General features: G+C 54.1%; 13 protein-coding genes across 13 annotated transcripts; 4 read left to right on the top strand and 9 right to left on the bottom strand.

Annotated features, from left to right (window-relative positions):
* Positions 1–192: 192 nt before the first annotated feature.
* BJY04DRAFT_194018 (uncharacterized protein) lies at positions 193–415 on the bottom strand. The gene has a single exon (XM_073711994.1). It carries the CDS (start codon positions 401–403, stop codon positions 239–241), a length of 165 nt encoding a protein of 54 aa, XP_073569005.1. The 5' UTR covers positions 404–415; the 3' UTR covers positions 193–238.
* Positions 416–637: 222 nt separating this feature from the next.
* BJY04DRAFT_220310 (uncharacterized protein) lies at positions 638–1,734 on the top strand (the record flags this gene model as incomplete). Its single annotated transcript, XM_073716827.1, has 2 exons — positions 638–742; positions 805–1,734. The coding sequence occupies 2 exons, from the start codon at positions 638–640 to the stop codon at positions 1,732–1,734; spliced, it is 1,035 nt and encodes a 344-aa protein (XP_073569004.1).
* An 81-nt stretch (positions 1,735–1,815) lies between these two features.
* BJY04DRAFT_220309 (uncharacterized protein) lies at positions 1,816–3,276 on the bottom strand (the record flags this gene model as incomplete). Its single annotated transcript, XM_073716826.1, has 1 exon — positions 1,816–3,276. One exon carries the CDS (start codon positions 3,274–3,276, stop codon positions 1,816–1,818), a length of 1,461 nt encoding a protein of 486 aa, XP_073569003.1.
* Positions 3,277–3,406: 130 nt separating this feature from the next.
* Positions 3,407–4,819, bottom strand: BJY04DRAFT_96259 (uncharacterized protein). The gene has a single exon (XM_073721384.1). It carries the CDS (start codon positions 4,579–4,581, stop codon positions 3,526–3,528), a length of 1,056 nt encoding a protein of 351 aa, XP_073569002.1. The 5' UTR covers positions 4,582–4,819; the 3' UTR covers positions 3,407–3,525.
* Positions 4,820–4,910: 91 nt separating this feature from the next.
* On the bottom strand, positions 4,911–7,227 carry BJY04DRAFT_220307 (uncharacterized protein; the record flags this gene model as incomplete). Its single annotated transcript, XM_073716825.1, has 3 exons — positions 4,911–5,438; positions 5,486–6,842; positions 6,890–7,227. 3 exons carry the CDS (start codon positions 7,225–7,227, stop codon positions 4,911–4,913), a joined length of 2,223 nt encoding a protein of 740 aa, XP_073569001.1.
* A 321-nt stretch (positions 7,228–7,548) lies between these two features.
* On the bottom strand, positions 7,549–8,315 carry BJY04DRAFT_194014 (uncharacterized protein). Its single transcript, XM_073711993.1, has one exon. It carries the CDS (start codon positions 8,243–8,245, stop codon positions 7,631–7,633), a length of 615 nt encoding a protein of 204 aa, XP_073569000.1. The 5' UTR covers positions 8,246–8,315; the 3' UTR covers positions 7,549–7,630.
* A 708-nt stretch (positions 8,316–9,023) lies between these two features.
* On the bottom strand, positions 9,024–10,734 carry BJY04DRAFT_208764 (Zn(II)2Cys6 transcription factor; the record flags this gene model as incomplete). The annotated part of the gene is made up of 2 exons (XM_073714032.1): positions 9,024–10,599; positions 10,652–10,734. 2 exons carry the CDS (start codon positions 10,732–10,734, stop codon positions 9,024–9,026), a joined length of 1,659 nt encoding a protein of 552 aa, XP_073568999.1.
* Positions 10,735–11,160: 426 nt separating this feature from the next.
* On the top strand, positions 11,161–12,661 carry BJY04DRAFT_96243 (NADP-dependent oxidoreductase domain-containing protein). Its single transcript, XM_073721383.1, has 3 exons — positions 11,161–11,654; positions 11,706–12,245; positions 12,293–12,661. The coding sequence occupies exons 1-3, from the start codon at positions 11,215–11,217 to the stop codon at positions 12,336–12,338; spliced, it is 1,026 nt and encodes a 341-aa protein (XP_073568998.1). The 5' UTR covers positions 11,161–11,214; the 3' UTR covers positions 12,339–12,661.
* Positions 12,662–13,716: 1,055 nt separating this feature from the next.
* BJY04DRAFT_220302 (uncharacterized protein) lies at positions 13,717–14,037 on the top strand (the record flags this gene model as incomplete). Its single annotated transcript, XM_073716824.1, has 1 exon — positions 13,717–14,037. The coding sequence occupies one exon, from the start codon at positions 13,717–13,719 to the stop codon at positions 14,035–14,037; it is 321 nt and encodes a 106-aa protein (XP_073568997.1).
* Positions 14,038–14,188: 151 nt separating this feature from the next.
* BJY04DRAFT_194009 (transferase family-domain-containing protein) lies at positions 14,189–15,838 on the bottom strand. The gene has a single exon (XM_073711992.1). It carries the CDS (start codon positions 15,747–15,749, stop codon positions 14,232–14,234), a length of 1,518 nt encoding a protein of 505 aa, XP_073568996.1. The 5' UTR covers positions 15,750–15,838; the 3' UTR covers positions 14,189–14,231.
* A 455-nt stretch (positions 15,839–16,293) lies between these two features.
* BJY04DRAFT_96236 (Zn(II)2Cys6 transcription factor domain-containing protein) lies at positions 16,294–18,135 on the bottom strand. Its single transcript, XM_073721382.1, has 2 exons — positions 17,692–18,135; positions 16,294–17,635 (listed from the first exon to the last, which is right to left on the bottom strand). The coding sequence occupies exons 1-2, from the start codon at positions 17,758–17,760 to the stop codon at positions 16,349–16,351; spliced, it is 1,356 nt and encodes a 451-aa protein (XP_073568995.1). The 5' UTR covers positions 17,761–18,135; the 3' UTR covers positions 16,294–16,348.
* A 1,362-nt stretch (positions 18,136–19,497) lies between these two features.
* On the top strand, positions 19,498–21,838 carry BJY04DRAFT_194005 (cytochrome P450). The gene is made up of 5 exons (XM_073711991.1): positions 19,498–20,076; positions 20,132–20,622; positions 20,666–20,810; positions 20,857–21,523; positions 21,592–21,838. Exons 1-5 carry the CDS (start codon positions 19,873–19,875, stop codon positions 21,672–21,674), a joined length of 1,590 nt encoding a protein of 529 aa, XP_073568994.1. The 5' UTR covers positions 19,498–19,872; the 3' UTR covers positions 21,675–21,838.
* A 333-nt stretch (positions 21,839–22,171) lies between these two features.
* On the bottom strand, positions 22,172–23,464 carry BJY04DRAFT_220298 (major facilitator superfamily domain-containing protein; the record flags this gene model as incomplete). Its single annotated transcript, XM_073716823.1, has 2 exons — positions 22,172–23,048; positions 23,166–23,464. The coding sequence occupies 2 exons, from the start codon at positions 23,462–23,464 to the stop codon at positions 22,172–22,174; spliced, it is 1,176 nt and encodes a 391-aa protein (XP_073568993.1).
* Between the last annotated feature and the right edge of the window lie 79 nt (positions 23,465–23,543).

Raw genomic sequence — 23,543 nt, 5'->3', positions numbered from 1 at the left:
TTACAAGGTTACAGGACTAGAATCAGCTCCTATTCACTGTTAATCGCAATTGTTCAGACCATCAGGCCCGTGCATCAAGAAGGCTTGTACCACTATGGATCATCCACCAAAGTAACCCAAGGTAACACAGCATACGTTCGAGAAGATCGCGACAGTATCAGGGCTATCGCTGCAAAGGCTATCTTGTGGTATTTAATAAGCGGCAGGTTGTATCTAGCTTATGTAGTATGCTGTCGATTTATAGTAGTTGTAGACCTCTTGTCGTTGTTGTGTGTGACATTGAGCGAAGAAAGATATATATATCAACCACAACTGAAAACAGTGAGAGGCAGAATGACGAAGGCGTGAATGTGGCAAGGAAACATGATTCTACTCTATCCGTTTGTCTCCTATTCATTCTCATTTCTGTATTACCGACGCGCATTATATACCCCAATCCAAACTTAAGCTAAAGCACAAGCTCATGGAAACCACCACGAGATGACGTCTGCCCTTCCTCTCAACGCGGGCCGAGGATCCACGCGGGGTACCTTTACCTCGAGCTACAGTATTTAACCACCATACAATCTCAACCTCAATTCACCATCAATCGCTTCAATATCTCCTCTACCACCCCTAACGCACCCCAAAAACAATCATGTCCCCCGACACCCCCATAATCCTTTTCCACTACCCGCACTCCCCCTTCTCCGCTCGCGTCCTCTACTACCTCGCCCTGCGCGGCATCCCCTACGACCAATGCGTACGCCCAAACCCTCAACTTCCCACCTTAACACCTGCCAGCTAACAAAAGAAAAAACACAGATCCAACCGCAAATCCTCCCCCGCCCAGACCTCGCGGCCCTCGGCATCCGCTACCGCCGCATCCCCCTCCTCTCCATCGGGCGGGACGTCTACCTCGATTCGAAACTCATCCTCTCGCGCCTGGAGCGTCTAACCACGAAGGAAACAAAACCACCCTTCAGCGCCTCCGCAACAAATACCCAACAAGCCCTCCAAACCCTCCTGTCGAGCTATACCCAGAACACAGCGCTCTTCAGCAACATCGCCAAACTCGTTGTGCAGGCAACACCGTTATTAAAGAATGATGCGTTTATGAAAGATCGCACGGATATGATCTCCGCGCCGCCGGGGTATAGGTTTGAGGATTTCGTCCTGAATGGAAAAGCGGATGCCGTGCTGGATGTGAAGCGCGCGGTGGAGTTTTTGGAATACACTTTGCTTAAGGACGGAAGGCTGTGGCTTGCGGGTAAAGAGGAGGAGGGGCCTGGGTTGGAGGATATCGAGATGGTGTGGCCGCTGGCTTGGCTTTTTGCGGTGCCGGGGGCGGTTCCCGGTGAGGTTGTTGGTAGGGAGAAATTCCCGAGGGTGTGGGACTGGGTTGAGAGGTTTAGTCAGAGGGTTGAGAGGGAGGCGGGGAGGTTGAGGAAGCCGGAGACGTTGTCGGGGGGTAAGGTTAAGGAGGTTCTGGCTGCTGCCGCGGCGGATGAGACGGGGGATGTTGTTGATGAGGAGGATTTGCTGGTGAAGAGTGCTGGACTGAAAAGAGGGGATGTGGTGCAGGTGTGGCCGACGGATAGCGGGGCGAGGCATAAGACGGTAGGACGGTTGGTTGGGCTTACAGATAAAGAAATCACGGTTGAGACGATTGAGGGGGATGTTTCTGTCCGGGTGCATGCGCCCAGGCAGGGTTTTGCTGTTGCGGCTGTGAAGGAGAAGGCGAATTTGAGCTGATCTGTGCTGTAATGAGCTGTAACGATATGTGCATATGTATATAGCCGTTTTCCTTCTTGACCAAGAGACGAGTGTGGACCATCAGATACGATACTCAGCCCTCAGCTGCGTAAACGCCCTCCGTATCTCATCCGAGGTATTGCCCCCCTGCAACCTCCCCTCAATCTCGTCCAATGTCCGCCCTACCTGTCCCTGGAAGTACCACGTCTCCTTGACCAAATGCACCAGACCCATATAATGCGCCAGCAACAACAGCGCACCCGGGTGACTCGCCTGAACCAAACCCAGATACCCATCCGACACCTCTAACGGCCAGATCGTCAGCGCGCCCCAGATGGTAAACTCTATATCCTCCTGGTGCGCGACGATCAAAGCCTCTGTTAATTGAATCGCAGTGCGGCGATATATCACAACCTCAGCATCCGACCACGCCGTCTCACCCGCGTCAGAGCTCGGTATGACGGAGAGCAACCGGCGCAAGTACGGGTCATTGTCAACATCGACCACCGCACTGTGCTCAGTTTCTAGCTCCCACAACAGCGCGAGACGCGCCATCGGCCCAGCCTGTAGTGCATCCCATGAGTTCTCGAGCAACGCGCACCCAGCACGAAGGAGGTGGATGGTCGACGGGTACGAGCTTGGCTCGGCTGGGCCACTTTTCGAACCTGGAGGTGAAGGGCCTCCAGGGCTAGGGAAGAGAAACAGCTCCTTCCTGTCCTCGTCGTCAGTCGCGAGGGCGCAGACGACCACGATAAACGCGAAGACGAGCACCGCGCCTGAATTGGCGGGTGTCATGTTCATTATCTCCCGTCTGTATTCTGGCATTGCGAGTTCCTGGTGGTCGAGGGCGAGGCCGAGGTACTGCGCTCGGAATTTGGGGTTGGTGTGTGCGAGTTGTAGGGCGGAGATGGAGAGTAGGCCGTGCATGAGGAAGGGGTAGTGGTGCGCTAGCTCAGGGATGGAGACTCTTACTGTGTGTTCGAGCTCGGGGTCGGAGCAGAGGGATAGGTAGGTGGTTGTTTTGTAGTGATGCAGGAGATCATCGTCTGTGCTGATGGTCTCGTTTGGAGCGGAGTGGTTCGGCGAATTCTTGGATGATGTTGGGCTGGTGAAATATCGCAGGGCGTTTCCCCGAAAGAAGGTCTGGAGTTGGACTGGTCGCCAGGACCACTGAGAACGATCTATACCGGTGTGCGCGGAAGTCCAGTGTTGTTCCATCCGCTTGGCCGTGACGCACAGATGTTCGCAGTGAGGGAATTGACAAGCGACTCCATTTAGAACAGGCAGAAATGGTACCGGAAACTGAGTCTCGTTGGGTAATACGGCATCTTGAGGAGCGGCAAGTGGGAATTGAGAGGCGTAATCTAAGAATGGCTTGCGCTGGGCGTGGTTGAGTCGGTGAATCTCATTCAAATGGCGGATTACGGCGCGTGGCTGGACGGCATATTGACAGGGGTGACAGATGAGCACTCGGTGGGCTGGGAGATAGCGGAATAAAGTTTCAGGAGTTATAGCTGAAGAAGAGGCCCGAGCAGTCGGCATGATGAATTGATGGTGAATCACAAATGTGCAAGAAAGTGGGAAGGATCAAATGCACCACGTCAAATAGCCGATGGCTCCTTGGCCAGGCCTGGTACTAACTACCGTATGACTGATCTGCGGCTGAAGAGGATAACAACGAAATCCGTTTATTAAAGCAATATTAATTATCAAAGCTGCAGCACTGGACGCCTGACCTGATCTATATGCAACCAAAGAACAACATCAGCCCAATAAGAAGACAACAAACAACTAAAGCTCACTCAACAACTGCTTCACATCCACCACCTTGCTAACCTCACCAACCGTCTCCTCCCACACCTTCCCCTGCACCTTCTTCCCCGCCTCGCTGTCACCATACCCCGCAAACGGCCCAACCCGACAATCCGTCAGATACTGCCCATCACTCTCCACCCCCGCCGAAACAGCCCCATGCACCAACGTCCTCGCCCCAACCGGCACACTCCGCCCAATAACCCTCTTCAACGTAGCCACCACCCGCCCAAGAATCCCCTCCGCACCCCGGTGCAGCTCAGTCCCGTAGCAGAATCCGGGGTTAACAAGGTTCAACACCGTGCCCTTCTCCCGACTCGCTGCAGATCGGTGGTTCGAATTCAACTCGATAAAGAAGAGCTGATATAGCAGTTTCGAGGTGTAATACCGCTCCGTGCCCTCGAAGCCTTTATTCTCGTTTAGCGTGTCCAGAAGTGTCTTTCCACTTTTCAGTGCGATGGGGGCTTCTTTGAATTGCGCCCATGCGGCGGTTTCGCTGCCGACGATGGAGAGGACCGGTCGTTCGCGTTCGGGGTGGGTGAATGCCTGGTTGTCGAGGATCGGAAGAAGGAGAAGGGTGAGCAGGGCGGTACTGAGCCAGTTGATTTGAATGCTCTGCTCGTTCCCGGTGGCCTGGTTGACCTCGATGTCGAACTGCACGACGCCCGCGTTCAGGACTGCGAAGTCTAGAACAATGTTTGATTTCTTGACTCGTTCGGCGAAGGAGACGATGCTGGCGTACTTGGCGAGGTCAACTTCCCAGACTTCGATCTCAGGCGCGCTGGTGATCGTGGGTGGGAGCGAGGCGAGGAGTTTCTGTCGTGCGGTCTCGCCCTTGGAGACGTTGCGGACGGCGAGGATTAGGTGGCTTAGGCCGTTGGAGAGGAGTTGGTGCGCGGCTGAGTAGCCGAGACCGGTGTTTGCGCCTGTGATGAGGCCTGTTTTACCAGCGAGGGAGACGGAGGGGGAAAGGGGGGTGGGTGTGAGGAAGAACTGGCGGTAGAGGAAGTGGATTTGGGTGTTGTAGATGGCCATTGTGTTGGATTGAATGGATTAGGTTTGTTTTGCTGGTGATGCTGTCTGATGGAGACTCGGATTGATGTTTGTGATTGCGATTGTGATGATGAGAGACCAAGACGACGGCTCTGTAGAAGATTTATATTCCCCAGACCCTTCAGCCCTGTATACCTCCGCTCGTATACCCGTCGCGACCAATCTCCACCATGCAGCCAAGCCCGGTGCCGTTCACAGCCCTGATTGGCTGGCTCCAGAGCTGAGGGGTTAAGCTTATGTCCGACTAACTCATCCCCTCGTATTTACGACATTTGACTGGATGATACTTCGAGGAGATAACAGTTAATTTCTCAGCTGTCAGCCACTGGATGGACTTTGACCGGCGCCGGTCTTATAACCTCGAATCCGCGCTCCTTCGGTTTTTGTCGCTTCCATCGCCATCGTCGGCGGTTAGCACGCGAATCCTCCTCTTGTTCCTGCCTGGCGGGTTGGGTGTGTTCACGGTCTGGGCGACGATAGAACTGGTCGGACTCGCGCTCGGCATAGTACTCTGTCGAGTTTAGTGTCTCATAGACGTTGTCTAGCGAGGCTAACTCGACCGTCTCATACTGTGTGTCGCTGGCGTCACTCCCCTGCGGTGAGTGTGTTGGAGAAAACGCTATGTCTCTCGAATATATCGACCCATTCGTACGAGGAGGGCGGAAGAATGACTCGAGGTCGTCCGGGGAGTGAGACTCCTCTGAAGATCCCGGTCGTCGGACGGAGGAGTGTCTTGTATGCGGCGGAGAAGAGTATATAGCAGCCGGATCCAGGGGGGGAAGGTGCGCGAAGGAGAAACGCCGTGTTGATCGGTGCGAGAGTTGTGAGATTCCGAAGACCTGCGAAGGTTAGAAATGTTGCTTGCGTGAGCGAGGTTGAGACCTACCGGAGCCTTCGCTCTATCGAGACGCTTTGGAGCTGAGTCGAGAACACCAAATCTGTACAACAGATATCGCAGAGGCTCGTACAAACAGTCTACCGCCAGTCCAGCAATGAGAACCATCAAATGCAGCGCCAGAATGCCGTACGCGACAATCCCCTTCGTCCGCTCTGTCGCCGCCGCTTCCTTGACGAAGACCAAACTCATTGAAAGTGCCACAAGTCTTGCAGCACACAACAGCGCATGCCTCCATGTGAATCCCGTGTACCAGTTCCAGACACCGCATGTCAAGATACAGAGTTCACAGCCCAGGAGGATAATCAACTCCGCCAACCCAGACAGCTGCAGTCCGCCAATCGCAAGCCCTCGAACAAATGGAATGCCATACAGGGTATAAAATCCCCAATGCTGACCAAAGCCCCAGGGGAGAAACGTCTGCCGAAAGAAGATAGCCTGTCGATCCGTTTTGACAAGCCTTCGAACTACAAGTATTAGCACGCCCGCCAGCGCAGCAACAACGATCAGAGAAGTAGAGGTATGCGTCACAGGAAACCACCGCGCATTATTCATCTGAAACAGCGACAGCGCAATGAGCGGATGAATAAAGTAATCCAGCACAACCCGCGCAACACTCCACCCTGTCCTCTTCAGAAGAGTGGAAAATTCCCTCTGCAAGGAAATCGTCTGCTGCGCATGCCCATCCCTCCGAAACGGATACAGCTGCCACATCCACTTGCAGAGAAAAACCAACTGGATCGACACAACAACCCCAACAACCAACAACACGAGATTCACAATCGAGTTGGTCCAAAGATCACTCGTCGTCGTACTCCCAAGATACTGCGCCATCTCCTCCAGCCCAAATGTCGCATTCGCGGTATAGATCCCATCCTGAACACCGGGATACACAAACTGATGCGTAACCGGCCAGTTCTTGAAGATCAGCGACGACCAACTTAGACTACTTACCACGGCGCGAAAGAACCCCGGATAGGATACGGTCAGACACCCGGTCAAAAAGATGAACTGCAGATAGTGCAGGCAGTGGCCGAGGCCCGGCATGGAGGATTCCGCGGGGTCGCGCAGGTCGTCTTCGAGTTCGTAGCGGAATGTACTTCGGCGTCGTTTTTGGTACGTTCGTGACGCGCCGGTCACAAGGCCCGAGAGGAGCATGACGGCTAGTGGGATTAGCAGACCCGCTTGGGATGAGCCGGCGCCGATGTAGGGGGTGATGTTTGCGTGGACGCAGGCGACGTCGGTGTTATTTAGATGTAATCGGATTGTTGTGTCGAGGGTGCTAAACCGGTACGGATGCTCGAGGGGGAAGGACGCTTCATAGATTGTATAGGTGCGCCGGTCCCATCTGTACTGAGATTAGATTTGCCCTTTCGCAGAATGCAGGCGGCCTACCGTGGATTATCCTTCCGCGAGAGCGTCGGACAGACGGCTTTCAATCCAATCGGCGCCTCGTGTATGACCGACTTCCCTAGAACTCTGGCATCGACTATAAATTCCGCCGATGCCCCAAGTAGCTCGTCACATCTGTCATCGATAAAGTCACCTAAGAGTTGAAGCGACAGCGTGGTGTTTCCATCGTGGCTGTCAATTGATCCGTTGAGAGACTCAGCCTCGAAGAGAGGATCAACACGCGCCTCCTCGTCAAGACTGCACGGCAGACGGCGAATAAACGCAGCCTGCGTGTATGAAACTAGCAGCAAGAGCCATGTGAGAGTAATTCCAGGAGCCATTGAGAACCAATCTCCAAAGCTCACAATTCCATTCGACCAGCGATGAAATCTAGGTGATCCTTTTCCCCAGCGAACCTGTGTCTGCAACCTGCAGGGCGGATCAGCCTTAAAATCTCCAGACTGTGGCTTCTGCAAGAGCAGCTGAGCTCCTGCAGAATCTGCGTTTAGCGGCCTCCGCATTACTTTAAGTAAGGCATGGTGGAGCCTGTTTTGCCAATGGAGTTTGGGTCTGGTCGTTTCAGCCACCTACGGGTCCACTTGGGGGGTATTTATAGAGCGGTGGACCATGGAATTGCTCGAGAGCGCCGCGGAGAAGTTGGAGTAGGAGTAGTAATTCTTGACGTTTAGACCTGATGCTAGATTTATTGATTCAACTTGGTTTCCAATTGAGAAAATCTCAAGATCACTCCTTTAAATCAGAAACCTTGATAAAGTCCCAAGCAGTGCCACTCTCGCCCGGCTCACAGACACACAAATCCCTCCCCAACACACCCCCAGCCTTCATGCCGCGAAATCCGTTGTTGTGTTTGACCAGAAGCACATGTCCTCCATCCGGATGCGCCCTCGCGCAGAAATACTCCCAGCCTTTATGATGCTTCACCTCTGCGATGAATCGCCAGCTTCGTTTGTTGTTGTTATGACCAATGTAGCATCCTGAAACGGCACTTCTGAATCCAAGCCAGAGATCTCCATTTTCGATGCAGTGCCAGTGACTGCCGCGGCCGTGGTAAGGTGTTCCGGTGAGCTCGTTGCTGGGGGCTTTCTCGTCTGGTTGGAGCTTGAGGATGCCGTCTCTTAGGGTGATCACAAGGTTTGTGCGCGGGTCGCGAATTAGGAATGTAGTGTCCTTCTGAGGACAGACGGCGATGGGCGCTCGAGTGAGACTGGCGTAGCTTGGTGGGAAAGAGATTTGACGACCAGCTGTTGATGAGAAGAGACTCGTGGTTGTGTTTGCGGTGGTTCCTGTGGGTGTGAGGCAGGCTTCATCTTCTGAATCGGAGGCTGATGGTGGATTCATCTTGCTGGGTGTGAGATTAGGCAGGGTGCATCTAAGATGCTTTACGTGGCAGGATAGGAGAGAAGTGAGGAGAGGTTTGTGTTGTGTTGAAGAGTAGAAAAGCACAGGGTCACGAGGGCGGGGTAGGTCGACAAACAATGAGACTTTTCCCACGACTCGCACCCCTTGCAGCCGTCATGCAAATCAGCGTCCTGCTCGACAAAGTACCTTGCTAGGCCAGTCAGATCGTCTGTATGCTGATCGGCTGCTTTCATCAGGTAGTGAAATGGCGGAATTCCCCTGTTGTCATGCAGCGACATGTCAATCCCAAGTTCAAGTAAGTACTGCGCTGTCTCTACAGACCACAGCGGCGTGGATAAACTGTATGCAGTAGTTTGACCCTCATTATCAAAGTCACCAATCCCGCAGCCAGTGTCAAGAAGCAGCTGGATCGTGGTTCGATTGCTTACACTGGATGCCGTCATGCGGTGGACGTATGGACGCAGGACACTTTAAGACCCCCGGGAGCAGCCTTGCTCGCCCGTACCACCTCGGGAGCTACAGGTCAAATGGAAAAAAAGTGCAATCTTGCTCTTTTATCTTCACCAGTTGGCGAGTCACCAGATATGCCCGCGATTACAGTACTTCCACTTGGGAGTAGCATCGCGAACCGCAAGGCAGACAAAGTGCTCAGTATAGCAAGGAATGAAGCAATGTCACCAAAGTGAACTGACGGAGGAGAGGGCAATCCTCCGGTATATTGAGCGTCATAAATTAATCAAACAGCTAAGATGCTAGCCTAGGCGCCCAGATCAATCTCACACTTCATCACAACCCACCCTCCCTCCTTCCCCAACTCATGCCGAAACCGTCTCATCGTCAAGGACCCCATATTCGCACCCGGACTATGCTGATCAGGAAGTTTACACTCCACACAATGTATGCGACAAAACTCAGGCAGAACAACATCCGACTGCCCCTCAAAATGCGCCTCCTCCAACCGCATAACATACTCCGCAACCCTTGCAACCTTATCCCCCGTCCATGGCCCCTCCATATGCCGAAACCTTCTTAACAAAGAAAGAGCCTCCCGTCTGATCTTCGGATTGCGGCATTTCAGCGCTGTGCTGTACAGCGGTGGGAAGAAGCCCATGTCGATCGTGAAGACAGGATTCGATTTGAATTCGCTGTTTAGGGTTGTGCTTTCTTGGATTGAGAATACCTCTTCGTACCGCTTGATTGTTGATTCGAAGACTGCGGTGTGCGTGTCGTATGATGTTTCTTTTATCGAGAAGCATGTTCCCAGGAAGGCAGAGAAGATATCCGCGTACATACGCAGCATTAGGAGCCCGAGTTTCTCCTGGGTTGATGCACTGGTTGATAGTCGACCCTCCGAGAGCTCGTATGCAGCTGTCCATTCTGATAGGGCGGATTGCAGAGCTTTCTGCTTCTCGATCATGACGGCGCTAGGCGGAGGCGGGTGTATATCCGTATCCAGCGTAAGCTGCTCAGCCTCCTTGATAAGATGGATGATCGACAGCAAGAGAATGGTAAGCGATTGTCGAACCTCGCGGGTACTGTAGAACTGCCGCGGGATCTGGATCCGTCGACCGTACAGAAATGACGGTATGAATGTCTGTTTGAGTTGCGACCCGTGGCCGAGCATCAGGAAATGCAGATTCAAGCGCGTGAACACGTCGACTAGGTGGTCGTCTAGAACCTCCGCGTTGTGTTTGACTAACACGGCACTGTCCATCAGGGCTACCTTACGGTCTCCGTTCTGCAGCTGCCGCAGGAGCTTGATTCCTGAGCTGAAATGCGCTTGCATGGCGTTTAGGTCCCCGCGCAGGATCTCGAGACATATGAAAAGCACGCAAGAGACGACAGCTGTGCGCAGCGAGACGGGGTTGCCCGAGGAAAGTTCAGTGGTTAGAGCCCGGATCGCCCGGTTGTATTGTCGGAGCATGAAAGCCCCAGGTGGTACAGTACTGGCAACACTCTCCAAACCATCCTTCGGTATGAACGACTCATACGCTGAAGCAAGAGCAATGCAGCCATGCACAACCGCGGGTTCGGTCATCGACAGCTGCGTCACGATTGAACTCCAAAAGTGGGACCCGAACGGCTGAGACAGTTTGGATATGACCAAGTGCTGGAATCGATCTAAGTAGCGCTTTTCCTCATGCGCTAGACCTGGAAGTAATGGGAGAGGGTAGTTCAGGGAGAGTGTCTGCTGCGGGGCTCCAGCTGGCTTTTGCGCAAGGGAGATGGTAGCTGGAGGCTGCTCCCAGATGCCGTAGCCGTCGCAGACTCGGCCCGTGGTGACGCACTTTGCGCACGATGGCCGTACCTCGTCGCATTTGACCCGACGGATCCTATTCGGCGTATCAGTTCCTGAGCTACAGTGCCGAACTCATGTCCGCTTACTTGCACGTCCGACAACCGGACTTGGCATGGGCTGTGCGCCTGCGACGCCTAGAAGGTGCTGTGGGCTCGGAGTTAGTTGACATGCTGTGCTTTGGTGACTTAAACCCGGATGATGCCAGACGAATTGTTGAAGGGAGAAGAAGAAAGATGGAAGGTTGGTCTCAGCGTCAGATGGAGCCCAAGCTAGAGGTTCCCGACATCGTCGTCCCCACTTTTCCTTGTGCACTAGGCCGCGCTAAATGATTGGCTGTATCGTGTTCGTCAGCTGTTCATTGGTCGCTTATTTGCGATGCCTCTTAGCCCTATCGGGGAGATGGCATACATCCGCTCCCAGGGTGCCCTCCGCCATGTGCCCATCACGAAGACACGGCTTTCTATCGTGTTCTTTCAATAGCTATCTGCGGACTTTACACCAGTGCTATGTCCGCCAGACCCGGGTCAGCGCCTGGATCCAAGATATAAATACAGACTCTGTCCCCGGCATGATACCAAGAACATCAGAATCAATCCAACAATCAACATCTCCTATCAGGTCACTCCTACCAGCTCTTCCCTCCACGACAATGTCCATCCCAACCCGCACACTTGGCCTTAATGGCCCCGAAGTCCCCGCCGTCGGCCTCGGCCTTATGAGCATCGGCGGTGTCTACGGCGCAGCCCCCAGCGACGAGGACCGCCTCGCCCTCCTCGACCACGCCCACTCAATCGGGCAGTGGTTCTGGGACACCGCAGACATCTACTCCGACAGTGAAGAAATCGTCGGTAAATGGCGCGCAAAGAACCCTGAAAAGGCGAAAGACATCTTCCTCGCCACCAAGTTCGCCATCCAGATCCATGAAGGATTCAGACAGACTCTTGATACGAGTCCGGAGTATGCGCGCACTGCGCTGGAGAGGAGTCTGGAGAGGTTGCAGACGGACTGTATTGATCTTTACTATGCGCATCGTGTTGACGGTGTGACCCCGATCGAGAAGACGGTGGAGGCGTTCATTGAGTTCAAGAAGTGAGTTCGATACCTACAAGCACTGGGAACTGCCATATTGATAATATACAGAGAGGGCAAGATCCGCTACATCGGCCTCAGCGAAGTCTCCGCCGCCACTCTCCGCCGCGCACACGCCGTCCACCCAATCACAGCGGTACAGCTAGAATACAGCCCCGTGGCGCTCGACATCGAAGACCCCAAGATCGGCCTCCTCGAAACCTGCCGCGAGCTCGGCGTCGCCGTCGTCGCGTACAGCCCCACTGGGCGCGGTGTCTTAACCGGCAGACATCTCACCCGCGAATCCATCAGCAAGGACTTCTTCCTCAACGCACTACCAAAGTACTCCGAGGAGAACTTCCCGAAAGTCCAGAAACTATACGAGGTTATCAAGGGTGTTGCAGAGAAAAAGGGCGTTACCCCGTCGCAGACGGTCATTGCGTGGTTGCTTGCGCGTGAGCCGTTTGTGTTTCCGATCCCGGGGACGAGGTCGATTAAGTATCTTGAGGAGAATACGGCTAGTGTCAATGTGACTCTCACGGAGGAGGAGAATGAGGCTATTACAGAGGCTGCGAATGCTACGAAACTTGTTGGGGATCGGTATCCGCCGGGGTGAGTCGGTTTCTCCTGCATTGTGAACTTTGCTAACAGATGTACAGCTTTACACCTGACAACTATACTTTTGGAGAGACGCCAGCCCTCTGAGATGGTTATCCTTTAGTGGGCTTATGCAACTGGGCTGGCTAGCTCGCGATGAGTATGTTTAGCAGAGAAATAGACATACGCATCAAACAATAAATCATAGCCGTTGATATATAGCTACTATTAAAGCATTTTCGCGTGCAACATAAGTCAATTCCCATCTGACCGATATAAACGAACTACCAATCTTAATTAGTCTGCTCTCACCACATCAACATCGCAAGCCCATATCTAATCAGCTCTATAATCCTACTCCAACACCAGATTCAGCACATCCAAACAATCCACCAACGGCCTCGTCAGTTCCTTCGTCACACAAACCACCCTACCAACTCCCTTCTTCAGAATCCCCTCCGTCTGCCACCACCCAAACGCCATCTCCCCAATATCAGGATTATCAGTGCGAGTCGCCGCAGCAACAAGGTCCGCCTTCGTGCACGCCACAAAGGACTTCTTGTCCTCGTCGCTGGCGGGGAGGACGAAGACGACGGTCTTGAAGTAGAGGATCTCGATCGTGCGGCCTCCGCTGGACATGTAGTCGTAGCCGTACTTGGTTTTGGAGATTCCGAGGATGGGCTCGTTCGTTTGGCCGGTTTGGGATTGGTGGCCGGTGTTGGAGAACATTGTGATGGTTTTGTTTTTTGTGAGGTGTTGAGTGTGTGGTTGGAGTTTGGTAGAGTGGTTCTGCTTGGAGTTAGGAGTAGACTTATGACAAGATATAGATGGATATTTATACTACTTTTCTGGGGAATGGGGGTTATGCTCTTTGGAAACGAGAAGACAATGCCTTTCTTCTCTGACATGAAGCGGTTGTCACAAGACATTCACCTCACTCCATCTAGTGTCTTTGTAGCTGCTTCATGAACAAACGTGAACAAAGACAGATGTTTAGGACAGTGTCCGGGAGGATTATAAACTAGTCTGTCAGTCAGAATGTTTTGGAATCCTTCCTATTGTGAGACAGGTGCATTCTACCCCAAAGGCACAGAGTCGTGGCGGTTGTGTACTTCGTCCTGCTTGCTTCATGGCGCTGGGAAGAAAGACCAGGCCTTCTTTGATACTGCAGGAAATGACCATTGTAAAACTACACATAAAGAATACAAAAGACAGCTCTTTATCGATACCATACTTGCATAAAAGATAGGAGGGTTTCCTTTGATTCGAAGACAATGATCAGTAGATATCAAACGCACTCTGAAAGAACAATCGATACAATCCAGCAAAGAGCCTGAAGCAGCCACACCAACTCTATACACCAGCTTCAAGAATCCTCACCAGAAGGCCAATATAAAAATACCTTCGCTCAGCATCCCAGAATCTCTATCACCACCACTGTCATCTTCAATACCTTAAACCCCCTACAAACAACCCACCCGGAACAATGTCCAGCTACCCCCAAATCCTCGGCTTCGCTTCCAGCCCCGCCGGAATCGAATACAACGCCCTGGGCGGCCGGCTCATCAGCATGATCCACCTGGGCATCGTAGTCGTCGTCCGCCCTAACGCAGGCCAGGAAGGGTTCTTCCGTCCCTGCACGGAGCAAGACTTGAATGCTACGGATGGCCGCGTTAATACGCCTGCGATTGGAGAGCATGCGCGCGGGTGGTGGCTGGATGAGAGCACGGGGATTGTGCGGATTGGGTTTGGAGAGGTACTTGCGGTCTTTGCCCAGTTGGATGTTTGCGATGAGGGAGGGGTTTGATGCTGCTTTCCCGGGGGTTTAGAGAGGGCATGTTAGGTGGGAAAGGCGAGGTGAGACTGGGGGGTTACTTTCGTCAATTGCTCATACCATCACGCTGTCGACTAGGTTGTGGCGAAATATATCCATGATGCAATGCAGTGATAGTGATGTTCTAGGATATCTCTTTTCTACTAGATCAAGTAAACTTATAGAAACTAGGGTTCTGGGCTTGCATTAACGGCATCCACCCCCCTATACTCAAAGTAAGCCCTCCACTCCTCATCCTCAATCAAGCTCTGTGCCAAATCCTTCTCAAAAGCAATAGCCATTCCGAGACCCTCATCCGGATCATCACTAGCTCTAGGCGGATAAACAAAAACAATCCCATTCGCCACACTATCAGCCAAAAACCGATACGCGACAGGCTTCGCAAACCCGAAATCCGCAGCCGTGATATTCACCTCTCGATGGTCCGTCTGGAGGATCGAAAGCGGCGGTGTCGAGTCAATCCGGATACTCAATTTCGTCTTATCCCGGATATTCGCTATCGCGTTCAAGCTCTGGTCCAGCGCCTCCTGCGAAGCGGTGTTCGTCAACGCCCGAACATACAAAGCGAGTTTCCACAGCGGCCACTCCGAGATGATTTCCGACACCGTAGGATGCGGAACCGCTGTCTCCGTACTCGCGTTAACAACGGCCATCATGACGTTCCCCTGCATTCTCGCCGGCGCAGACGGATTATGCAGCCGTCTGCGCATATCCACCGCCTCAGCCCAGAGAATCGGACCTGACTCCTCAACCTTGAACACCCCAGCCTCAACCCTCACCCTCGTCAAAACTCGCATCATGAACGCCGAAAAGGCATCATATGTCGAAACCCACCGCCCACTTCCATCCTCCGGTGCCGCAATCCGTTTCAGCTCCGCAGCTCTACTCTTCGGCAGATGGAATAAGAGTGAGATGGCATCGCGATGCTCTGGATGTCGTCCTGGGCTAGCCGGCGCATCTACCATCTCATTTGCAGTAGGGCTCTTGATAAACCGCCCAAGATCCAGATTCCTTCCATCCCACCCCGGATACGCCGTATTATGGGCGACAGCGTAGCAATTCTCTGCAAACTGGTGCGTCATCCCCGCCCAACCTAGCACATCGTTTGCGTAGTGGTGGTGGTGCATGGCGAAGACGATCCCGCCGTCAACGATGTTCGCTTTGTAGGCTGCTACTACCGGGTGGTTATCCGGGTGTGCGGCCTCTGTGACGCCGTATGTCATTGGTGGGACAGCGTAGAGGGATAAGTTCGGTTTGAGCGCTGGAGCGCTGAAATGAGCTGCCTCGATGTCGTGAAATGACGGGTATCTTTCTCTTTCTCCCTCTCCCTCTCCCTCTTCGTCTGCTTTTGAGTCTGGGTTCAGGGTTGTGAGCCACTGCACGATAAACCGCACCGTACTACCCCGTTTCGTAACGAAGGAGTGCCCCCCGGCCCCCTCTGGGTCTTTCTCGATTGTCCCGCAGAGATGCCGGGTCTGGGAGAGGGTGCGCTCGAGGCCGGCTTTAAGGATTGATATTGCTTGCTGTATGTTGCTTTCGTTGTCCGTGTCGAGCCGGAAAAAGAGCGCGTACATGTTGTAGCTGCATACGGAGAGGTAGTCTAGGGTTGTGACCTTGAAGCGTTCTTCTTCCGGGGAGGATTCCCAGCCTTGCGGGTGGAGGTGGTGGGTTTGTTGCAGTGGCATTGTTGTTTCTCTATCTCGGTGAGGTGGTGGTTTACAGGGGTATCAGCGATGGATGAGGAGGAGAGTGCGATACAGGAGGTATTTATCGCAGGACGACCGACGTCAGAGGGAGTTGGAATATGCTCCTGTAAGCTTACGTTTGCCATCCTTGCCAGCAGGCAGGTGTGTGGCAAGATGATTCGCTGAGACAGGTGCTCAGGGTTCGAGCGGTGCATTGGGACATAACGGGCTAGACTCCTTTGCAGGGCTGACAGGGTCCGGTTCGTCAATCAGAGTCTCAGGCGCGGCAGATCTGCGATATCCAAGCGCGGCTGGTCATAGTTGAGAATTGCACTGGGGTTGGTATGATATGCTCTAACTAACGGTGGAGAATTGAATAGAACTGCTACAAGACCACAAGAGAAAAGTGCCCCGTTTATTATCCCCGGGGACGCAAAGATAAGGACTAGCCACTATCTAAGAGAATCATATCATTCCATCTGGGAATGAACAAGGAACGCCATAGTCTTATAATCTAGGTAAGGTCGTAAACCAGATGTGCTAATAATGTTGCAACAGCCGCCATAGACGACGGTCATAGTGAGACACGGTGGGTAAAGTCATGTTTGAATACCGACAATGTCAGAGGCCCAGAGGATCGAAGCCAGACGCTCCGGGCCGAGCAGCTGCGAAATCTCCTTCACCAGCCGCGTGCCCCAGTCGCCCATCCACCACCGGTCGCGGAGGTGGTGCAGCACGGCGCAGTAGTGGGCGAAGATGATCAGCGCGAGCGGCTTCTTCTCGCGCACAAGCTCGATGTATCGCGATGGGATGAGGAACATCCAGCGGAGGGCGATCATGGTCGGTTCGCCGCCCTTGCTGAGCATCGCGAGCGAGTGGTCGAGCTTGCCGATGGCGTCGTTGTAGACGGCTGTTTCGTGCGACGGGTCGGCTTTGGCGTTTGCGGCGTTGAGGTTGCGCATGTGCAGGATGGTGAGGGTGTAGGTGCTGGGGAGTTGGTGGTAGGGATCTGTTTGGCTGAAGAGGGCTTTGAGTTGGCCGTTTTCGACAATGTCGAGCACGCCGGAGGAGAATGATAGGCTTCGGATTGTTTCGAAGAGGGTGAGGAGTCGAGGGAGGGAGGGAGAGGAGGATGAGGAGGCCTTGGTCTGTTCTTTTCCGGCCTTCTCCTCTTTATCCGGTTGTGAACCAGGGCTGGGGGAGCGATCGTGGGGATTGGAAAAGTCGCACCCCTCCCCGTCCAGCGAAGAGGATGCGAGTTCGCACATGAGGAGGATGCTTGCGGCTGAAAAGGCTGCATTGCATTTGGCTTTTGATGGCTCGCTGGGGTAGGACTCCACCGTGTTGCGGTAGTGGCGCTCTGCGGCCTGTAGGTGGCTCTTGCGCTTTGGAGATCCAGCCTCACTTGCTGTTGCGAGTTGCATCGCGGACAGGGCCAGCGTTCCGTGGTGGATGGCCGGGCAGAGGTCCATCTCGCGGCGGATGGTCGACTGCCATGACTGGTCCTTGCCCTTGGTGTGTGTGAGCGACCGTTCAGTCGAGGCGAACCAATTCTCTCGCAGGATCTTGTCCTCCGCGGTCAACTTTCGGTCATGTTTCCGGGGAGGCTGTTCCACTTCTTCGTCATTGTCCTCGGACGCGATCGAGTCGACCGACTGCGAGGAGGAAGGGCTGACGGTAGCCAGGGTATGGTCGGTCGGGGGAGGAGAGGGGGAGGAGTAGCGAGAGGAATCGGAGGTAATGGAGCCCTTGGTCTTGCGAGGGCCAATTTTGCGAGGGCGAGCGTCGGACTGGCGACGAGGAGATTGGGAGAAGGATTGATCACGGTAGCGACAGGACAACTGCTGCGACTTGCACTCGTCGCAGGCAGGACGGGCCTTGGAACACTACAGACAAAGGAGTCAACAGGAGATGATTTAGCAGGAGACACGAGCGAGCGCACCTCCATCTGGCCCTCGGTACATTGGGCGCATTCGAGCGGTGACCTTCGAAGTCGTCTCTGAACAGGCATAGCAGGCTGGGTTCGGGGGCTAATCGCCTGACAGTCCGCGGTGTCTGGCCGAGGGTCTATACTGGCGTCGTCATTATCTTAAGGCGATGCTAACCTGCGACCGGCGAGGCAAAGAGGTTAGTTGGAGGGAGCAGGCAGGATTGCAGGAGAGACTGAGAGGAGAGATTGCACTGCTAGGAGAGACACACCAACAAAGGCATCGCGGGGACCGAGCCTGTGATTTGAGCGAAGGGAGAGTGTGCCAATCATCTCCTCGAAGCGACAAAGCTCAGGGAGGAAATCCACCGGTGGAAGGGGGTTCCTCCAAGGGGACCATCGGGGGCAGCAAGACAGAGTAGGGGGGAGATTCCCCTCTGGACCGAACGAGTTTAGTGCGATGGCGAGAGGACGAAAAGGGCAAAAGGTGAACTCGGCGCCTGGGATTGAGATGGCTGCATATTGGATATATTGTGGCTGTTGATTTAGGGAGTGCCCTGAGCCCTCAGTCTCAACTCTCTCAAGAGCTGCTCATCTCCATCTCAACATTCGCACTCCACCGATGCACGCAAGGGCGGATCAATTCGGCTGTGCCGCAAAGCATAAATCTGAAATCATCTCTCTTCTGGAACTTGCTTCCGTCGTTCCATGGTACGCCTGGCTTGCCCCCGGTCAACGTGGGATGTTCATCTCGGTTCCTCTGGAGGAGTGACTGTGCCGCAGCTTGGCCGGCGTCTGGGGGTGCATTGCAAAGTGAATACGAATCTTCTTAATCTATTCTGATAGCAAAGCTCCTCGCCAAGGGCCATCCCCCGTCTGCGCCGCAATATTGCGTCGATCCGAGGCTTTGTTCTGGAGGAGGAGGAAGCTTGGATGACCTGCATGGCGTGTAACAAGTCTCATGCGCCACGTCAGATTCGAGCAGCCGGAGCAGGGTTCTACGTAAATTCCGACAGGCCAGATGGCCAAGTCGTAAGCAGGCAGCTGCCAGCATCCCTGGCGTGGGTGTCTTGTCTGTCCTCTGCCGCGGACTCGCGCTTCTCTTCGCGTGGGCGACAGTTTAAACGTCTGACCAGGTCATCATCCTTCATCAACGAGGACGAGCAGCGGCAAACTCCGCAAGTTCCTGTGCGAGTGTGCAGAAGATTGGCACGCATAATCCACCGCGAAGGAGCACCGGCCCTGCCAGTCAAACTCGGAGCTGAAGAACCAAATGCGCACTAGCAGCGACTATTCGAGCAATCAGAGTTTTGGCCCCGCTTGGCTCCAGCTGCAGAATGGAGCTTGACCCGTTTTGTATAATGCGCTCTTCCCCTGATCGTATTCCTCGCTTCCTCACGCGTAACCCTGTTCTTGGGTCGCTCGCTCCCTGCCATGATGCCATTCGGGCCTCCCACATGTCGCGCTTGCGATTCCAACTGTCAGGGATGTCAGACAGTCAGGCAAACGCAGAGAACAAAGAAATCTCCGAAACCCCGTCCTCGCCAGCTTCTGGAATTGCGGCACAGCATCTCCACGTGCCATGGTTGCAATGCAAAGAAGCTGACTCGCCGCGGACTCTGACCGAAAGGTCGAACTCTATCGTCCGGAGTAACTTTCGAATTCGAGGCCACAAGCCGTGCCATGGCAGAGAGACGACGGTGGCGTTGCCAGGAGAGCCCGCACTCGACTTGTCTCGAACCCCATTTTAATTACCTGAACGCTCGGCAAAGATGACCAGCCTGCCCTCCCGATTGGCTTATTCGCCTCTCCTGGGCCTGAGTTTCTTTGGTAAAAAACTTCGGGCTCCTGGGAAAGCAACCCAAGGTCCAGCCAATATAGCATAATACCAGGGGTATCTCACCCGCTCCCCCCCAAGGCCACCCCCTCTCAAGCTTCACTCCCTGCTCGCTTGCATCTAGCTTCGCTTCATCCACGTTCGTTAATTCTTAGTCTGGAAATCGAAACAAAGAGGGAGGGTACGTCTAGTCGTCTACGGTCCCGGATTTCCCACGGCTTTTGAGAGTATGAGACCGACGGAGGGTATTTGAGCCCAGCACGGCCCCTTCTGGTGATGATCCTCCACAGGATCGACGTGGTACAGAGATCTTCTATCAAATTCTCGCCTCTTCCCCTTTGGGGCAACTGACAGCAGCCATGTTGCTGGACATCAATGTCTCTACCCTCTCTGCCACGGGCATGCTGTGCATGCTCGTGTGCTTCGTTGTCAAGCTCTTCGAGACCTCCCCGGTACCCAAGAACATTCCATGGGTGTTGAGCAAGAAGGGTTTCCTTCAACGCGCCGCCGAGCGATTCATTGGCGTCAATCCCATTGGGTTCATCCAAGAAGGGTATGAGAAGGTAGGACCCGACTATCCTGTCAGCTACCAGTGGGACCTGCTAACCGCCTGTCTAGTACTCCAAGAACCAGGAGCCTTTTGTTATGCCCAGTGTGAACGAGGGTGATGAAGTCGTCCTCCCAAAGGAGCATTCCAACCTGGTTCTCTTCGCCAAGGAGTCTGAGTACAGCTTCAAGGGGCATATCCTCGAGTTCTTCCAGCTCAAGTACACGAGCTGGCCGCTCGCCTTCGCCGAGAAATATGACTTTTTTGTCAAGCTGGTCAGCAAGGATCTGACTGAGACTCTCAAGACTGAAGCCATCGCCGAGGCCCTCGCTGAGGAGGCACGATCGTGCCTCTCGGACATCTGGGGTGAGGATGAGGAGAACTGGGTTCAGGTTCCCTTGTATCACTTTATGGAAAAGACCGCCTCGCGCATGATCAACGTCCTTGCTATCGGCCCTGGCCACAGTCACGACAGCAGCCTACTCAACGCCATGACCAACTGCTCCAACGCCATTGTCCTTGGAGCCAACGTCATCAAAGCCTTTCCTTCATTCCTTCATTTGTATGTTCTTCCCCCACTTTCTAGGATCAAGCTGACCCTTCAGCCTTATTGGCCCTATTGTCGGCCTTGTGAACAGATGGCAAGAACGCGTCTTCCACACTCGCATGAAGCCCTTGATCGAGAGCAAGATCAAGGAGCAGCGTGAAACCTATGACCCAGCAGCACTGCAGGAGAATATCCGCGTCAAGGTATGCATCACCGGACTCTCTTGCTAGCATGACTGACTCCGTACAGGGTAGTCTCCTCGACATGCTCATCCAAGCCGGCCTCCGCAGCAAGTGGGAGGTCGAGACCGAGACGATGTGGCTCGCCTACCGCATCTTCATGATCAACTTCCCCGGTGTTCACACCAGCGGCATCTCCGCCACCTCCGCCCTCCTCGACATTCTCTCCTACCCCACAAACGAAGGCTTCATGGATATGCTGCAAGAAGAAGTCAGCAACATCGCCTCCCGCACCGACGGGAAATACACCGCTGCCGAGCTCGAGCAGGCTTCGCTACTCGACAGCGCCATCAAAGAATCTCTCCGCTTCAACGGCATCAACGCCATCTCCCCGACCAGAATGGTCGTCGCCCCTGACGGCGCCACCCTCCCCAACGGGACATTCCTTCCTTACGGTACCAAGATCGGTATCCCCCAGTATGCTCTCCACCGAGACAGCGACCTCTACCCTAACCCAGAAGAATACAATCCCTACCGCTTCTACCAGCCCGGCGCGACGTCGGCTGAACTCCGCGAGAACTCCATGACGAACACCAGCGACACATACGTTGTGTTTGGCCACGGCCGCAGGCAATGTCCAGGCCGGTGGATCTTCTCCCACATCTTCAAAGTCCTCATCGCCGAGATGCTCCTAAAATACGAAATCAAGCCATTCGCTACGCGCCCTAAAATCCATAGTACGTTCACCCATCACTTTCCTTGCCTTCTCACTCATGCAAAATTACGCATACTAACCAACTCCCAGGATGGGGCCGCTTCCAACTCCCACCCCTGACGCTGAAACTGACCGTTCGACGCCGAAAGACCACTCCTTCAAAGTCCTCCTGACCTTTCTCTGCTTCCTTCCTTTCTTGTATAATTTATCCTCTCCCGCCTTAGACCTGGGTTTCCTTGTCGTGCTCCATTCTCTCTGTATCTATTTCATTTTTGTATTGTACAGCGACCTATATTTCTTTTAGTTAATAGATGAGGCCCGGTGGCACAAAGATATACTATTTGGAGAGTAATGTAAATGTATACCTTGTCGGTATTGGAAGTTTCAGGTTTAGGGCAAGGGCTGTGGTCTCGTACTTGGAGCTTCGACCTTGCTTTGCTGTAGAAAACAGCGAGCGTGAGGCTAGCGTTTCTTAACTATTAACAGTAGGGTACTATCTTTATACATAATCCTTTTTATTCCATCCTTCACCCAGTCTGTCCCGTTTGCTGGTTATGCGTGTTCTCTACACGGGTCCCATGAATATAACGGAGATATATATCCTCTCCCTCATACAACCTACACCACCTTCAGCTGTATGTAGAAGACCACCTCTCTGTATTCACCATAACTAAGTTCTATCCCTCTGTCGCTGATCAAAAACCGCTACATCCTCCCCCGTAAACATCCTCCCCGCCCTCCCCGCCCGAATCCTCTCCCTCCTCACCCTCCGAACATCCCCCTCCAACTCCCACGTCAACCACCAATTCACACAATTAAACAAAAAACACCCCCCCAACGCCCCAACACAAATCGCATACGAAACCCGATACCCACCCGCCGCAAACCGCTCCCTAAAAATCTGCGGCCCAATCACACCCCCGACCTGCCCAACCCCAGACTGCAACCCCATCGCAACCGCCGTCCCCGTCGAGCCCCGCAGCGACGCCGTCCGCCACGCCCAAAACGGCACCGCCAGACACGCTCCAAACATCGATCCCAACACACAAGCCGTATACACCGCGCCGGGGGCGCCACTCGCCAGAAAAACCGCCAACGTCACAACCTCACACCCGACAATGACCAGCGCCACCGCCGGCCGCGGTACCACCGCTTTCTTCAATACCCACGCAACAGCAATAATCGCGCCGATCCCCGCGCCCGCAGGCGGGATATTCAACAACTGGTTCCGCGGCAACCCGGCGAACCCAAGATTCGTTGTGATTGTTGGCAGGAACCACGTGAGCCCGAACCCGCCGGTATTCTTGCATACCTGCGCGAGCATGAAGGACCACGTGCGCGGGTCTGTGAGGGCTGCGGTGACTTCGGGGCGGGAGAAGGCGGCGTCGTGCGTTCGCGGGGCGTTCTCCGGCAGACGGGTTTCGATGAATCTCTGCTCGCGCGGGGTGAGCCATGTTGATGTTTGCGGGGAGAGGGGGTAGTCCGGGTAGAGGAGGTAGATGATCGCGGCGAAGGACATTGTTGCGGTTCCTTCGAGGAGGAATACCCTGGGTTTTATGATATTAGCAACCAAGGAACATTTGTTGTAGTGGAAGATTGTGGCGAGCATAAGCCTGGCCAGGCCAAGCTAGACGGATGAATGGATGGATGGAGATATAACTTACCACTGCCACGAACTCAACTCTTGCCTCCCGTCGAGATACGAAATCGCGTACACGAGCAGTGACCCCACCACGCCAGCGAGATTGAAGATCCCGAAGAGCCACATGATTGGCTTGCCCATCTCGTCGCTGCGGTACCAGCTGCAGAGATGGGTGATGATTGCGGGGAAGAGCCCGGCCTCTGCGAGGCCGAGGAAGAATCGAGCCGCGTAGAGCCCTTCTTTGTTGGTGACTGCTGCGTGGCATGCGAGGACGAGGCCCCAGACGGAGCAGATTCGGGCTTGGAAGACGCGTGGACTCATCCATTTCAGGAGGAGGTTGCTGGGGAGTTCGAAGAGGATGTAGGAGATCTTGGGGGTGGTTAGTGCAAGGGGGGCTTCA

This window comes from Aspergillus karnatakaensis (genome assembly GCF_047715665.1).
Source record: "Aspergillus karnatakaensis strain CBS 102800 unplaced genomic scaffold BJY04scaffold_39, whole genome shotgun sequence".
Lineage (NCBI taxonomy): Eukaryota > Fungi > Ascomycota > Eurotiomycetes > Eurotiales > Aspergillaceae > Aspergillus > Aspergillus karnatakaensis.
Note: the sequence above shows the minus strand (reverse complement) of the source record. Positions and strands in the feature narration are given on the sequence as shown.